The following is a 15,670-nucleotide window of genomic DNA, read 5'->3' as shown; positions in this document are numbered from 1 at the left end:
AAACTGACAATATCAGATAAAGAAGTTATGTACTCACCATAACGTTCCATCTGTATTGTCAATTTTTTCATCTCTCCTCACATCCCCTCCCTCCAACCCCATTCCTTTGGTTTTCTAGTGGAATGAGAAGTAAATTTTAGGTTATTTTTTGTTATCCCCAATAATCCAGAAGTGGTCTCCTTAAAAATCTTTCATTATTAAAGTTTAATTCTTTCCTGTATGGCAATAATTCTAGCAAACAAGATCTGAGGTAACATGGAGAGATGCATTGTGGGTAAGATGGGGTATCTAAGAGCTTTTTGGTTGCCACAAGCTTAGTAACGGCCGAGTTGGATCCCGTGGATCGGATCTGAACCCCCATATGTGTGGATAGATGAAAAATCAACAATACAGATGGAACGTAATGGTGAGTACATAACTTTTTTTTTTTTTTTTTTTTTTTAACAGAGAACAATGTTTTTTATCTCCCTCATGAGCTAAGTGTATATACCCGTTTGTTCTTCATTGCAGATATGGAACTGCAGAACTCTGTGCCTATCACGTCACTTTAATAGCACATATGGTGAGTGATCTAACTTAGAATTTGTTATCCTGAAAAAGTATTTTGTTTTACCGCAAAACTGAAATGAAACTGAATAGTTTTGCAATGTTTTTATACACAAATGTCATAACAGATAAAAGAATATTGCCTGAAAAGATTAACAGAAATGTTTGGTGTGGAATTATGTAGCATGCCTGCTGTACTGTTAGATCTTCAAGAACTCTCAGTTATCAGATCTTTTCATTACAGATGTCCTGCAAAACATTTCTAATTTGGCAAATAATTGAGGAGGGGCTAACCTCTCCATCACTGCATTTGGTAGTGACAGAACTGGAATGAGGAGTGGTCCTCGTCTTCCTTAGTTTGTTTAGTCCAAAGGCCTGAATAGGGAGTCTAACAACCAGGATGTAAGTAGAAGTGTCTTGGAGCAGTTTGGCTGTAAAATTAAACTTGATCATTTCAGTCTTAGTGATCAGCAGTATGGTTTCATGCCAGGAAAGAGCACTACAGATGCAATATTTGCTCTGAGAGTGTTGTTGAAGTACAGAGAAGGTCAGAAGGAGTTGCATTGTGTCTTTGTGGACTTAGAGAAAGCATATGACAGGGTGCCTAGAGAGGAGTTGTGGCATTGTATGAGGAAGTCGGGAGTGGCAGAGAAGTATGTAAGAGTGGTACAGGATATGAAAAAGGGTAGTGTGACATTGGTGAGGACTGCGGTGGGAGTGACAGATACGTATAAGGTGGAGGTGGGATTACATCAAGGATCAGCTCTGAGCTCTTTCTTATTTGCAGTGGTGATGGACAGGTTGACAGATGAGATTAGACAGGAGGCCCCGTGGACTATGATGTTTGCAGATGACATTGTGATATGTAGTGAGAGTAGGGACCAGATTGAGGAGACCCTGGAGAGGTAGAGATATGCTTTAGAGAGGAGAGGAATGAAGGTCAGCAGGGCTAAAACAGAATATATGTGTGTAAATGAGATGGAGGGTAGAGGAATGGTGAGGATGCAGGGCGTAGAGTTGGTAAAGGTGGATGAGTTTAAGTACTTGGGATCAACAGTTCAGAATAATGGTGAGGAAGAGAGGTGAAGAAGAGAGTACAGGCAGGGTGGAATGGGTGAGAGAGTGAGTGTCAGGAGTGATTTGTGACAGACAGGTACCAATAAGAGTGAAAGGGAAGGTCTACAAGAGGGTAGTGAGACCAACTACGTTATATGGGTTGGAGACGGTGGCATTGTCGAAAAGGCAGGAGTCAGAGCTGGATGTGGCAGAGTTAAAGATGTTAAGATTTGCATTGGGTGTGACTAGGATGTACAGGATTAGGAATCCGTATATTAGAGGGCCAGCTCAGGTTGGACAGGTTTGGAGACAAAGTAAGAGAGGTGAGATTGCGTTGGTTTGGACATGTGCTGAGGAGGGATGCTGGGTATATTGGGAAAAGGATGCTAAGGATGGAGCTGCCAGGTAAGAGGAAAAGATGAAGGCCTAAGATGAGGTTTATGGATGTGGTGAGAGAGGACATGCAAGCGGTTGGTGTGAAAGAGCATGATGCAGAGGACAGGAAGAAATGGAAACAGATGATCCGCTGTGGCGACTCCTAACGGGAACAGCCGAAAGAAGATGATGATCATTTCAGTCTTTCACTCCATCATGATCTAGGCATTGCTGGGGAAGGGGGTGCATTGGTGGGTTGGTGGACTCTCAGATCCAGTATTTTAGATAAATTATAAGGAATGATGCTAATGTTCGATTACAAAACATTCAGTTTGCAGAAAATTACATACTTTTTCCAACGGAGAAGGTAGAAAAAAAGAGGCAAGGGGCAGACTAAAATTAAGAAATCTAAACTGAGTTTGGAAGGATTAAAGAACATTACTGTAAGAAAGAGGAGAAAGACTGAAGTTAACATGACTCAGAATGCAGTAGTTCAAAATCAGTTAGGTGTATGAAGTCAGGGATGAAAACGGTGAGATTAACACCATCAATGGTGGTGCTGATTGTTCTTCTGTAACAATTGGTAGGGCAGATGTTACTAAATTAGAAGTGGAAAATTCTTCAGATATAGTCAGAAAACATATACTATTAGTTGGAGATTTAATATTAGAGGAGCGAATACATATATTTGCAGAGAAGATAATGAAAATAAAAAATTGTTATGTTTGCCAGGAGCAGCAAATACAGAATGTGAGGAAGACTTTAGATTCCCTTAATGTAAGGAAGTATGATGCTGTTTTTATTCATGTTAGTATGAATGCTGTCTTCTTTAAAGAATTTCTGACTGTTAGAGAAGTTGCAACCCTCTTGGATAGTATAGCATAACTTGCACAGGTGTTGATATATTTTTCGCACATCACATATATACAGTAGAGAAAAAAAGAATTAGGTCAGTATGAATGAAGATAGTTTTGGGGTAAGCCTACATAAAAAATAGCCAATTTTAAAAAAGTGGAAATGTGTAGAACATCCTATACTAATTTTGAGCATACACAGACCCGGATCATGGTCAGGATAATGGACTAGACCCCCCCCACCACCACCCCCATGAAGGCTGAGTTATCAAATCACTTACTACAGGAAGTAGCTCTTTAATTGCGCATAGCCTTACTCATATGTACTAAGTTCTAGAAAAACTGTTGTAACCCAAACACAGTGCATTTCACACCCACGTGCCTAAAAACAATATTAACATTAAACTCCTAGACTTCATGCTGTCTGATTTATTCTAAGCTAAATAATAAACACGGACAACATTAAGGAACTAAATAAAATCAACCCATCAAACCCAACTAAACCTGTAATATAAAGCAAACTACATGCTATTAAGTGAATGTTTGTCAAAATACATCGCTTCCCAAACCCTGAGAACACAGCTACCAATGCAGAATTATTTACAGATACCCTGTACAAAAGTGTAAATGGTTGTTTTAAGGTTACCATACCTACCAGAAATAAGCCCAGATCTAACACCAAAAAACAAACCCCATTGGTGGAATCTTTACCTTAACGGGATATATAACAAAAGAAAACAAGTCACGGTCAGAATCAGAAAGAGCAACTCTCATAGAGACAAGAGCTCTCTGATTCAGCTAAATATTTTATTTTACATTTGTTGACCGGGATAGTCCGACTGGATACATGCCCATTTTCAGCGGAGGCCCAAGGAGAAAAGCTCCAAGATAATAATACACATTGAACATTTAGTAAATGCTAGTTTCAAGCAGATTACAGTCATAAGCAATACCAGTATTTAGCACATATAGTACTTATTATAAAACACTTTATTTTTTCCATATTTTTAATTTTCAAAAACCAAAAGAAAACCCCAGCCAGGCTAAATTTTGTGCGATTCCTTAAAACCTATTATATTAAAGGTAACCTGGGATATATGCAAATAACCCCGGAAGGACATCAGGTGTTTCAAATATATGGCAGTTCGGAATGCTCATGACTTTTTTTAATTTTAAATCTGTTATGGACAACAAATTCAGGCCAATAAAGCCAAACCCCACTAGCTGTGGACATCCATGTTTCAGTCTTCATATGGCCTCATCAGCACAGCATAAGTGGACTGGCTGACATTTGGAAACACAGGGTTGTCATTCCCAGCTGATGTCTGTAACCATTAGGGTGTCTGCCTACTAGCAAACTAAAACAGTGAGTAACAAGGTCACACTGAAAAAAACAATCAGCAAAAACAAACAAAAAAAAAACGCCAAGCTAGATTTTCTACTGTGTGATTCCTTAAAACCTGTTGTATTAGAGGCCCTGAAATTGTCCATAACAGACTTAAAAGGAAAAAAGTCATTGGGAATTCAGAACTGCCATATAGCTGAAACACCTGATGTCCTTAAGGGCCATTTCCATATATCCCATGTTACCTGTAATACAAGAGGTTTTAAGGAATCACACTGTGGAAAATCTAGCTTGACTGGGTTTTTCTTTTGTTTTTTGCTGATTTTTTTTCTGTGCGATCTTGTTACTCATTCGTATATTTTTAATTTTCCACTTTTCATAATTTCAGTAACCATTTTAACATCACATCTATTCTTTTTATTTCTCAAATTACAATTAATCACCTGTCATTATTACGTCCATGTTAACACAGACATGATTAGGTATACTTTTAAACATTGTTTCTCTATCTTTTTTGTCACATATGCATATAAAGCTATTAGTTTGTATACATATTTTTCCATCATATCTACTACTGTTATTTGGCCCAGTTCTATTATTGTAATACCAAATATTTTTGTATTTTCTTGTCATAGTATACATAAACCTGAACATGTTTCTTTGCCAATATTCCAAATAACAGTACCACTCCTAAGTTTTTCTGTTTGCACCCTTTCTTCTTCTGTTAGCATTCTAATGTCTTTTAACACTATTACTTGAGTGTCTACTGCAGCACACCATTGTAAAATACTATTTCTTCTCTTAATATTTTTCATAATGTTTACATTTAAAGCTTTATAGAACAGTTATTAGAACAATGTTCTTATCCCTTGCCTTTCTTATTCTCTCTTACCATTACATGTTTATATTTTGTTTTTCTTTCCCTAACTTTTTCTTAATTAATCTTTTTGCCTTTTACTGCATGCCACTCCGACTCCTCACTTGTTTCATCTCTTTTCTTTCTCTTTTCCTTTAAATTTGAGTAGCATCTCTTTGTTTTTATTGTATTGTGTGCTTCTTTTTCTTTCTCTTTCCCTTTAAATTTGAATAGCATATCTTTGTTTTTTATTGTATTGTGTGCTTCTTTTTCTTTCTTTCCCTTTAAATTTGAATAGCATCCCTTTGTTTTTATTGTATTGTGTGCTTCTTTTTCTTTCTCTTTAAATTTGAATAGCATCTCTTTGTTTTTTTACTTGTTTCATCTCTTTCTCTTTCCCTTTAAATTTGAATAGCATCTCTTTGTTTTTTTACTTGTTTCATCTCTTTTTCTTTCTCTTTCCCTTTAAATTTGAATAGCATTTCTTTGTTTTTTTACTTGTTTCATCTTTTTATTTCTCTTTCCCTTTAAATTTGAATAGCATCTCTTTGTTTTTATTGTATTGTGTGCGTCTTTTTCTTTCCATTTAAATTTGAATAGCATCTCTTTGTTTTTATTGTATTGTGTGCTTCTTTTTCTTTCTCTTTCCCTTTAAATTTGAATAGCATCTCTTTGTTTTTTATTGTATTGTGTGCTTCTTTTTCTTTCTCTTTCCCTTTAAATTTGAATAGCATATCTTTGTTTTTTATTGTATTGTGTGCTTCTTTTTCTTTCTCTTTCCCTTTAAATTTGAATAGCATCTCTTTGTTTTTTATTGTATTGTGTGCTTCTTTTTCTTTCCCTTTAAATTTGAATAGCATCTCTTTGTTTTTATTGTATTGTGTGCTTCTTTTTCTTTCCCTTTAAATTTGAATAGCATCTCTTTGTTTTTATTGTATTGTGTGCTTCTTTCTTTCTCTTTCCCTTTAAATTTGAATAGCATCTCTTTGTTTTTTATTGTATTGTGTGATTCTTTTTCTTTCTCTTTCCTTTTAAATTTGAATAGCATCTTTGTTTTTTTTACTTGTTTCATCTCTTTTTCTTCCTCTTTCCCTTTAAATTTGAATAGCATTTCTTTGTTTTTTTATAGTATTGTGTGCTTCTTTTTCTTTATCTTTCCCTTTAAATTTGAATAGCATTTCTTTGTTTTTTTACTTGTTTCATCTCTTTTTCTTTCTCTTTCCCTTTAAATTTGAATAGCATTTCTTTGTTTTTTTACTTGTTTCATCTCTTTTTTTCTCTCCCTTTAAATTTGAATAGCATTTCTTTGTTTTTTTTTTCTTGTTTAATCTCTTTTTCTCTCTTTCCCTTTAAATTTGAATAGCATTTCTTTGTTTTTTTATTGTATTGTGTGCTCTTGTATAGCAGTCTTTTCTAGCTTTATCTTGAATAATTTCATTTTCTTGTATTTCTACCTCACATTCTAGCCACAAATGTCCTGTATTACTACATTTCTTACATTTCACTTCACATTTCCTTGCATTATGACCTGTCTGACCATATAAATAACATTTTTGTCATATTTATTAATTAAATGATCACTTTATCCAGAGACCCAATAACATTGTCCCAGACCTCATATCTGTCAAGGCATTTTTTTGCTGCTTACCTGAATAACATTTTTCTTCACTTTCTTCATCTCTGTCTTCCCCTTAGCTCTTTCCACTATTTGTGCATAGGACTTTTTTTCTGGAACCTTCTCTGGCTGTTTTTCCTTCTCTTTTTCTCCCTGTTCTATTTTTTTCCATAATGTCACTTTAGGATATAGAAGTTCCACTTTCTGGCTCACTCTGGTTAACTAGGGTCTCCAGATACCCACAACTCTCCTGACTTGAGGGTTGAAATAACAGATTTTTCTACCGTTTCAAACTGTTTTTTTGTGGAAATTTTATTCTGAATCTATCTCCACCACTGCATTTGGCTCCATCTCCTTCCCAATCTCCGCACCATCAGCAGACAACATTTTCTCTGCTCCTACATCACCTGTAACATTTCTAGTAGCAATTCTACCACTTTTCCTTAATTTTCAACGCATTTAACTTTCAAATTCTCTTGGCTGTCAGCAGCCATGTTTCTCCCTGTTCCACCTGACTGCCTCCACCCATGAACGGGAAAGAGGAAGTCAGGATGTGTAACACCCAGTCTCTTCCCCCTACTGCAAAAAGTAGGGGAAGTTCCCTGATGCCCTTGCCAAATTTCTCCCAGTAGTAGAAATACCTTTTTGTGTTTCCCCTGAAAAGAGGCTATTAGACTAGTGAGACTAACCCTGAAAACAAATTATGGATGAATAAATAAAATAAGTACATTTCACCACACCATGTATTTTTTTTTGGATACTGCTCAACATTTTGTTCAAATTATATTTCCTGCTACCAAAGCTTCTAGTAAAAAACAGATGTTATTTGAGGCATTTGGCATAACCTTGGATCTTAGAGAATGTGCTATTCTTGGGAGTTGGGCTCCTTCCCTTCATTTCTTTCCTTTGTTAGAAGCAGTTCACCCACCTGCTAAATTCAGTCCATTTTGCCTGCAGAATTGTGTTGACTGGTGCCTTGGAGGTATCTGGTTCCTGCAAGCAAAGTTTTGTTGTTTGATTGCATTGGACAAAAATTGGACAAAAGAGATGAAATGTTAGCTTTGAAAGCAGCAAAAACCAGTCTTGGGACACTGTGCTAATACAGTGGAGGTGAACTGAGAAATAGAAACAAAAGGCCAGACACGTACTGATGCATGGTCTCAAAGATCCAAGGATGTAGTAGCAGGAACCTTTCTTAGTGGGACTATGATTGTGTTTATTCTCTTTTCCATTCTTATTCGGCATTGTGTATTTGAGGCGGTCATGCTTAGGCATACATGCACCCAACACTAGCAGATGCCCCAGTGTAATACACTCTACACCACATGTTGCAGTGTAATGCACCCTGTGCCAGCACATGCCATGATGTACTATTGCACCTTATATCAAGTCTTGATGTAATGTACCCAACACCAGCACTTAACCATGTAGTGCAGCATACCAGGAAAGTGCATCTAATTCCCCAGTCTACCAGCTTTTTCTTCCACTTGCATCATTCAGTCCTCCGTCTCAACTTGCATGAAAGTTCTTTGCTTGATTCTTGAAGCACAGATGCCTTTAAAGTGCTCACCAGCATTGTCTTTACTCCTTGCTGAAAAACATGGTATGGAACACTCATAAGTGCAATTAGTTCATTCTTGCCATGTAGACAATGGGAAAAGATGATTTTGTCATTTGTACTTACCCTGAAAATAACAGCATTTAAAAATGCCCAGCTTGGGGATCATCTGGTGGTTCCAGCATGTAGCTCCAAACACTTGCCAGAACACCTTCAGAAGACTATAGTATTGGAAGGTAGAGAGTGGTCATACCCTCTCTTGGTAAGCCCATTGTTTGGATGACCCTCTTGTCCAGGCATATTTTGATGCTACACTTGATTAACAAGGCTGAGGATCCCACCCACCCTTCATATCTGCAGATAAGGAGAGGTTCAGTGGAAATGTACCCCTCAAAATGACCTTGAATGTCAGCGGGTGTTTGCACCACCAAATTTCCCACTAGATTGGCTGGAGCAGGCTTGTGACTGGCCTGATCTTGAGTTGGCAGTTAGAAAAATGGATTAAGGAGGCTATGAGTTGTTAATAAGCTGTTCCCTGTAGTGTAGGGTTTGAATCCTTCAGCCTCCATCTGTTAGCACCGTGACCCTGAGCATATCACTAAACCACTTAATCAGACAATGCTGTTGAGTATTTGGGAAACTGGGCTGGGCTCCTCAGTAGTTTTCTGAACTGCATACCTTGTAACTGCCTATGAACCTTGAATCCCTTTCTCGCTATGGTTTGTTGGTTGCACTCAGGACCCTTCCAGGCCTTCCTGTGTATCAGCAGTGTTTGAAGGCTGATATTGAGCATGGTACTGTGGGTGTCCTCCCACCAGGGTGCACATTTCAGAGCTTAGACATCAGGCATATATTTGACATCTGGTGTGCAGCTGTCCACTTGGATGCTGGAACGGTGCTGCTGGAGGTCAAATGCGTCCCGAAACTCGCATCCATCTCCTCTCTGTCACTCATTTGGCTCTTTGAATTTTATCTACATAGGCCGCCATCCTTTTGGAGTTGGGGATGTCCCTCCCACTTAACTTCTTATGAGGTGTTTGAGGACCCCAGCCTACCTAGAGCTGGCTAAAGCATTTGATACATTACCCCCACTTGGCCATTGTCAACAAACTTACAGAACTAGGTATGGACCCAATTATAGCATGCTGGTTATCTAGCTGGCAAACTGGTAGGACTCAGGAGGTTAGAATGTGTGGCTGCCTCCTCAAAGAGGCTGGACCCCAGTGGAGTCCCCAAGGGCTCAGTGTTATGCCTACTCCTCTTTGGCATCTACTTCTCGGATGTCAAAGACCTCTGGCTAACCAAGTTCACAGACTATTTCAGACTGGGACCAGTCATTGGATCCCCTAAGACAAGAACACCCTTAAGGAAGGTGTAACACAGAAGAACACTTGATGCCAAAGCCATGGCTTAAAACTCAATACCAAGAAATGCATTGTAATACTTTTTGGGAAGTCAACCAGTCTGTGTAACTACTTCATCAATAAAAGACCCCTAAAAAGTTGATTTAACTAGTCAGGAATATAGGAACTGCTGTAAGTAACCTAGCTTGTTGAACAACATGTGTCCAAGGTAATAAGAAAATCCACCTACGTTGCTCATCTTATAAGTAAGAGCAAGGGTTGTAGGTCCATAGAAGTCATGATACCACTGTACTCTGCCCTTGTCCAACATATCATAGAGTATAAATGCCCCTTCTTTATGTACCTGATCAGACACATGCAGCAACTGGAATGTCCATAAAGGTTCCTTACAAAAAGAATACCAAGAGTAAACGCAATATCCTATGCTGATCACCTCAAAGCCATTTCTCTGTATGTGGTATCGTACAGGATTCTGAGAGGTGATCTTTGCTTGGCGTACGAGGCATCCTTGGACTCTGTTTGGATTAACCTTTTGCACATCCACAAAACAAACCACATCAGAACTACTACATTAAAAGACCTAAATTTTGTTTGTGATACAAATAGGACATATTGGAGGGACACATATATTTTTCAGTGAATAGCCATTCTCTGATACAGGCTCCCCATCTATGTGAAGCATATTTCTCAGTGAATACCCGTTCTCTGGTACAGGCTCCCCATCCATGTGAAGCATATTTCTCAGTGAATACCCGTTCTCTGATGCAGGCTGCCCATCCACGTGAACCCGTGTTCCTCCCTATCGCTATTTAAGTGCAAATTGAACCATTGGCTGGGTAATCAAAAATTCACCCCTGGTCTGGTGCCTGCGTCTCTGATGGACAGAGGCAGGCAGTAAATAATTTCTTATATAAATCAAATGTGTGGGTCCTATTTTGGTTGCGCGCAGCAAGGCTTATAAGCGTTCTTGTAGTCTTTAGCCTAATATACACCTATGAACCTGTAAGAACTTTCCTTAGGAGAAACTGCGTCTCATTCATCCACCTTGTAATGGTATGTGCTCCCCATTTCTTTCCTCCAGAAATGCATGTACAGTTTTATGAAAATGAAGGAGGAAGAGTCCTGGGTCATGTATCTCATGGAACCTGTTATCAAAGGTTCAGTCTGTCATCCTTAAAAAGGTAGACACTTTCTGTGTGCCCCTAGCTATATGACATCAGGTGCTGACTAGGCATATTACATGAGAACTGAGTCAAAGCCATAGTTACCTTATGGTAGCACCCAGTGCAGCTCCCCAATTGGTGCCCCTCCTCAACAACTCTTACTCTAACTACAGAAAACTATTTGCTACATGAAAGAAGTGAGGTGATGTAGCCACACACAACATGACATGTTTCGTGCTTGATCACAAAGAATAGCTGCATTCATTTCTGAATGCCAGGGTCTGGAATGCTGAAGGATCGGCAACTGCCAATCCGCACCTCAGAACACCAGCTACCCCCTTCTCCACAACCTAGCTATATTTCTGCTGTGAGTTTCTTGGTCCAGAGTTTAAAAACATTGGACAGGGAGTGCAATAGAATTTTCTCTAATCCTACGTTAGGACATAGAGACCTCAACATTTTGTCTACTTTGAACAATGTCTTTTCCTTCCTAGCAGATCAGGCATTGGAAAAGCTTTCAACCCTCCATGAGCCTGCACTAAACGAGGAGTTAGCTAAGACTTTATGATTTTTATGGTGAGTTGCCATGTTACTTGGTGTAACCTTGTGGTGGTGCTATGACTAGGCCAGCTGGTTTAGGAATGTGCTCAGTCAAGATGGTTTGTCTTAGACTTTTTATCCCTGTAGGAGAAGCTCAGACAATCCGTACTGAATGCCTAGTTTAAAGAGGGTCTTGTTTAACCTTCCTTTACATGGCCTGGCCTCTGCAGGAATAATCTAATATGCATAATCATGTAGCTGTAACACATAATCTGTAGATTGTTGTTCCTTTTCCCTGTATCTACTTTGTCTCTCAAACTCTACTTTAGGCCTGTTAAAACTGTTGTGCTTCATTTAACTTTGTATGATAGTTATCTTAACCCCTTTCCCTTCTAACCTGCTTATTCCTTAGTTCTGCAACCTCCATCTCTAAACTACAAGGGTCCCCCTGGATGAGTTTAAACACTCGGGACTCAAACAAAATTCACCTGCAAGCTCTCTGCAAACCTGCCAAAACACTTTGTAAATAAGAAAGTTTGCATAAATGTTTTTTCCCTTTAATCAGCTTTTCAATGTGCAGTGTTGTTTGGCTTGAACAGTTGTGTTTAATATAATGTGTTTGTTGCACTTGCAGTCTTTGCAGTGTGCCCACCCCCGTTCTCCTCCCATCTTATTTTAATTAGGAATTGTACTTGCAGCAGTTTCTGATTACACTGTGCTTCGTTAAGGAGGAGTACCAAACACCCTTAAGCTGTTTTTTCTTTATAAGCTGTAAATGTTGTTTGTCTTTTCGGCTTTTCCTGGTTAGGGGTCGCCACAGCGGAACTCCGGTCCGCTAATGATTGGCAGACGGCAGTAGATTTCTTATGGTGCCAAGTTGCCAGCCCGACTCCCAACCTTCAGCAAAGGCGCGCCCATTTTCACCCAATACTTAACTGATCCTATAACCAGCATCTTAAATAGATTTGCTGCAGCCTCACTGGTAATTTTATTTCTGAGTACTTGCATGCTGGTTCTTGTTCTCTGGGGTGTCATTTATCCTTGTTTAAGTTTTTATTCTTCTTCCTCGTCCCCCATAATTCTGTTCTGATGCCTTTTCCCATGATGCTTTGCTCCATTCAAATGCTCTCCTAGTTGGCACTATTTTTGTTCAAGATTCTGTACTCTGTTTTTCTGTTCCATAACTTGACAGCCCCCATTCCACTATCACTATATTTGTGTCTGCTCCTCACAGCTTCCTGTTTATGCTCCTCCTACCCATTCTAATCCTTACCTCTCTCGCTAACTCATATCCATGCACCCTCACATACAGACACGCTGCACCTACTATAACCTACCCCCAACCAAGCTCTCTATCACCTACTGTTTCCTATAACCCTATCACTTTTTCTTCATTCCGACACTACCTTGTATGGAATCAAGATATTACAGCTACCCACACTCCCTCTTAAAACTAAACCAAAAACCTACCTCCAATACAACCACTTTAATTCTCTCAAAATACTCATTTTAAATATGCTACTATCAGGTGTTATACATCCCTTACATTCCCTAAACTCCACTCCCAGTACTACTTCATAGATCCTCCCATCAAAAAATGATCTATTCTATCTTTGAACATTCAGAGTATCATGGATAAAATCTTCCCATTCCATGCCTGGATCTACCTACATACCCCTGACATTCTTATCTTCTCTGAAACCTGGTTTAAGCCTCACATATCTGACTCAGAATGTCTTCCCCCAGGCTATAATATCTTCTGTCAAGACTGACTTAAGGAAAAAGGTGGCAGGGTTGCAGTTCTATACTCAGCTCTCCCTCCACCCTCTACCAGTCACTCTTCCAAACATTCACCCAGTTGAATTTCTCATTGTCACCTCTAAACTGAATAATCGCAAGAAACTAGCAATTGCCACCGTCTATATCCTCCAAGAAACAACATCCCTGTTGTAGAGCTCTTTCTCTCCTGGATCTCTCACTCTCTCATATGAAACTGCTGTCTTGGGTGATGTTAACATCGATTGGACTGCCCTTGATACTGATTCCCGTAACACCTCCATTAATCTCTTTGGCTTCTCCCAACTGATGTCTGCTCCTACTCTTCTGAACAAACATACTGGGTATGGCTGCATACTAGATTGGGTCCTTACCTCTGACCCTAACTCCTACCACAACCCTCCACTCTGCCTGATACCCTAAGTGACCACTATCCCACCATCATACATCAACATTCACCCATATTGCACAAATCCCAGCAATACAGAGACTGCACTAAGCCCTCAAACTTTAATCCAGACACTTTCAACCACCCAGTCTCTACAGTTTGCTGGTCCTTCTTCTATGACCTCTCCCTGGAGGAAGGTATCCTGGACAACATCTTTCTAGACACACTTAACTCCCTGGCCCCATCAGGAAAATAAGAATCAAAACCCAGTGCACTGCTGTCTAACACAAGCCACTCATACACGTATGCATGAGAGAGTGTGCATGGAAAAAATCTAGTACTTTCTCTAATCTTCAGTCCTACAGAGAGCTTCGTAACTTAACTAAAAACAAGGTCACCCATAACAAGAAAAACTTTTTCCAAAAACCTGTACGTAATCCTTACTCCAACTCCCCAAAATTCTGGCAGTCAGTAAATAAACTACATCTTGGTGTAGCCCCTCATCACCTAACCCGTGCCCTAACAGCTCTCCCACTGATACTGCTGCCTTTCTTAATTCCTTATTCATTGACTCTATTCGTAATCTAACCAAAATGACACCATCACCTACCCACTCTTCCTTCATCAACCCACCCAGCCTGCTTCTCTGTTAAACCCATCTCCACAACTTACATCAAGTCACTCCTTAGCAAACTTAAAACATGCTCTTCATCAGCTGATAACCTACCTCCTCAATTCCTAAAACTTGCTGCCAATTTTATCACCTACCTCGTCTCCATCTTAATCAGTAGGTCAGTCAAAGGAAACACTGTACCTAAAATCTGGAAGAAATACTATGTCATACCCTTACATAAAGGTGACAACTCAACTGACCCCTCAAATTTCAGGCCCATTGCCATTCTGTCTCCCCTGTCAAAAATTCTCAGAAAGTGCATCCACAAACAGCTCCTCAATCACATCCTCCTAGAAAATCTGCTTACCCCTACACAACATGGTTTCCACCCAAATCATAGTACAGCTACTGCTGTGATATCATTCGCTAATTCTGTTGCAAATTCTCATGAAAAGAAGAAGCTAATTTCATGTTTGTTTCTGGACCTCTCCAAATCCTTTGACACTGTTTCCCACTGGTTGCTTCTGTCCAAACTAACTACCCTTACTCTCTCCAACTCTTCATTTTTTTGGTTCTCCAGCTCTCTCTCCAACAGATTCTAAGGAGTTAAATGGCAATCTAACTTTTCTCCCTTTTGACCAGTACAAACTTAGGGTACCCCAAGGTCCCATCCTTGGACCCCTATTATTTAATATCTTTACTAATGACCTAGATGCTTCCGGTCCACTGTCATCTGTCATACAATATATTGACAATTCCACCATCATTTCATCCTCTGACAGTATCGTCCACCTTCACACCCTCCCCCAAGAGTGTCTGCACTCTGTTGAAAATGGCTACCTTCAACCAATTGCTACTTAGCCCTAAGAAAACAAAATTTATCATATTCCTCCCTAAATCTCTCCAGTATCATACAGCTACCATTATTGTCTGCTCCCTTAACACCATCATCTCTGTTGAACCTCACACCAAATTGCTAGGAGTTATTATTGATGACCAACTAAAGTTCCATCTACATATGCAGAAGTACATCAAAAGTTTGGCCTGAAAAATTCTTCACAGATGTCTCTAGGCTCTCCCTTGCACAAGCATTCCTACTCCCCACCCTTCTTTCCATCACTCCTATTCTCATTAATATACAATCCAATCTTCTGTCAAAACTGGAACTCACCTATAATAAAATTGCAAGATTTGCCTCTAACCAACCCTACCACTCACCACTGCCTAGCCTTGAAAAACATGCAGTGGCTGGAATTTCATCATCAAATCCTACTACCCCAGGTTCTCATAGCTCATTCTATCTTGCATGAACCCCCCTCCTGTCCCTCTCTCTCTACCTTCATCCAACCCTATACTCCCAGTGGAGCCATCCGTAGCTCCCAACAGCATCTTCTGCAAGTATATGCACCCAAAAATAAATTGGTAAACTCCTCTACAGCTACTCAGTGGTAAATGTTTGGAATAAATTACCACCAAGTGTTAGACAGATCTCTAACCCCAACCCTTTCAAAGCAAAACAAAGGAAACTCTATGTATGTCATGGACATGCTGTGACCCCTACTCAATCCACCTCCCCTCCTGTAATACTGTTGCAGCAACCTTTTCTCCTTCTTCTCTTTCT

The 15,670-nt window shown here is 39.4% G+C and overlaps 1 protein-coding gene across 1 annotated transcript in view; it reads left to right on the top strand.

Moving 5' to 3' along the window:
• CCHR10.PART0H1orf112 (chromosome chr10.part0 C1orf112 homolog) overlaps nt 1-15,670 on the top strand; it is a 2,885,111-nt gene that overhangs the window by 1,329,633 nt on the left and 1,539,808 nt on the right. Inside the window, exon 16 of the mRNA XM_044086752.1 lies at nt 511-562. Within this exon, the coding sequence (XP_043942687.1) occupies nt 511-562 (52 nt within the window). The remainder of the gene's footprint in view (nt 1-510; nt 563-15,670) is intronic.

The sequence above is a fragment of the Protopterus annectens genome, chromosome 10.part0, assembly GCF_019279795.1.
Source record: "Protopterus annectens isolate FY-2018-M chromosome 10.part0, PAN1.0, whole genome shotgun sequence".
In the NCBI taxonomy this organism is placed as follows: Eukaryota; Metazoa; Chordata; order Ceratodontiformes; family Protopteridae; genus Protopterus; species Protopterus annectens.
The sequence above is the reverse complement of the archived record's forward strand: the minus strand, read 5'-3'. Positions and strand labels throughout refer to the sequence as shown.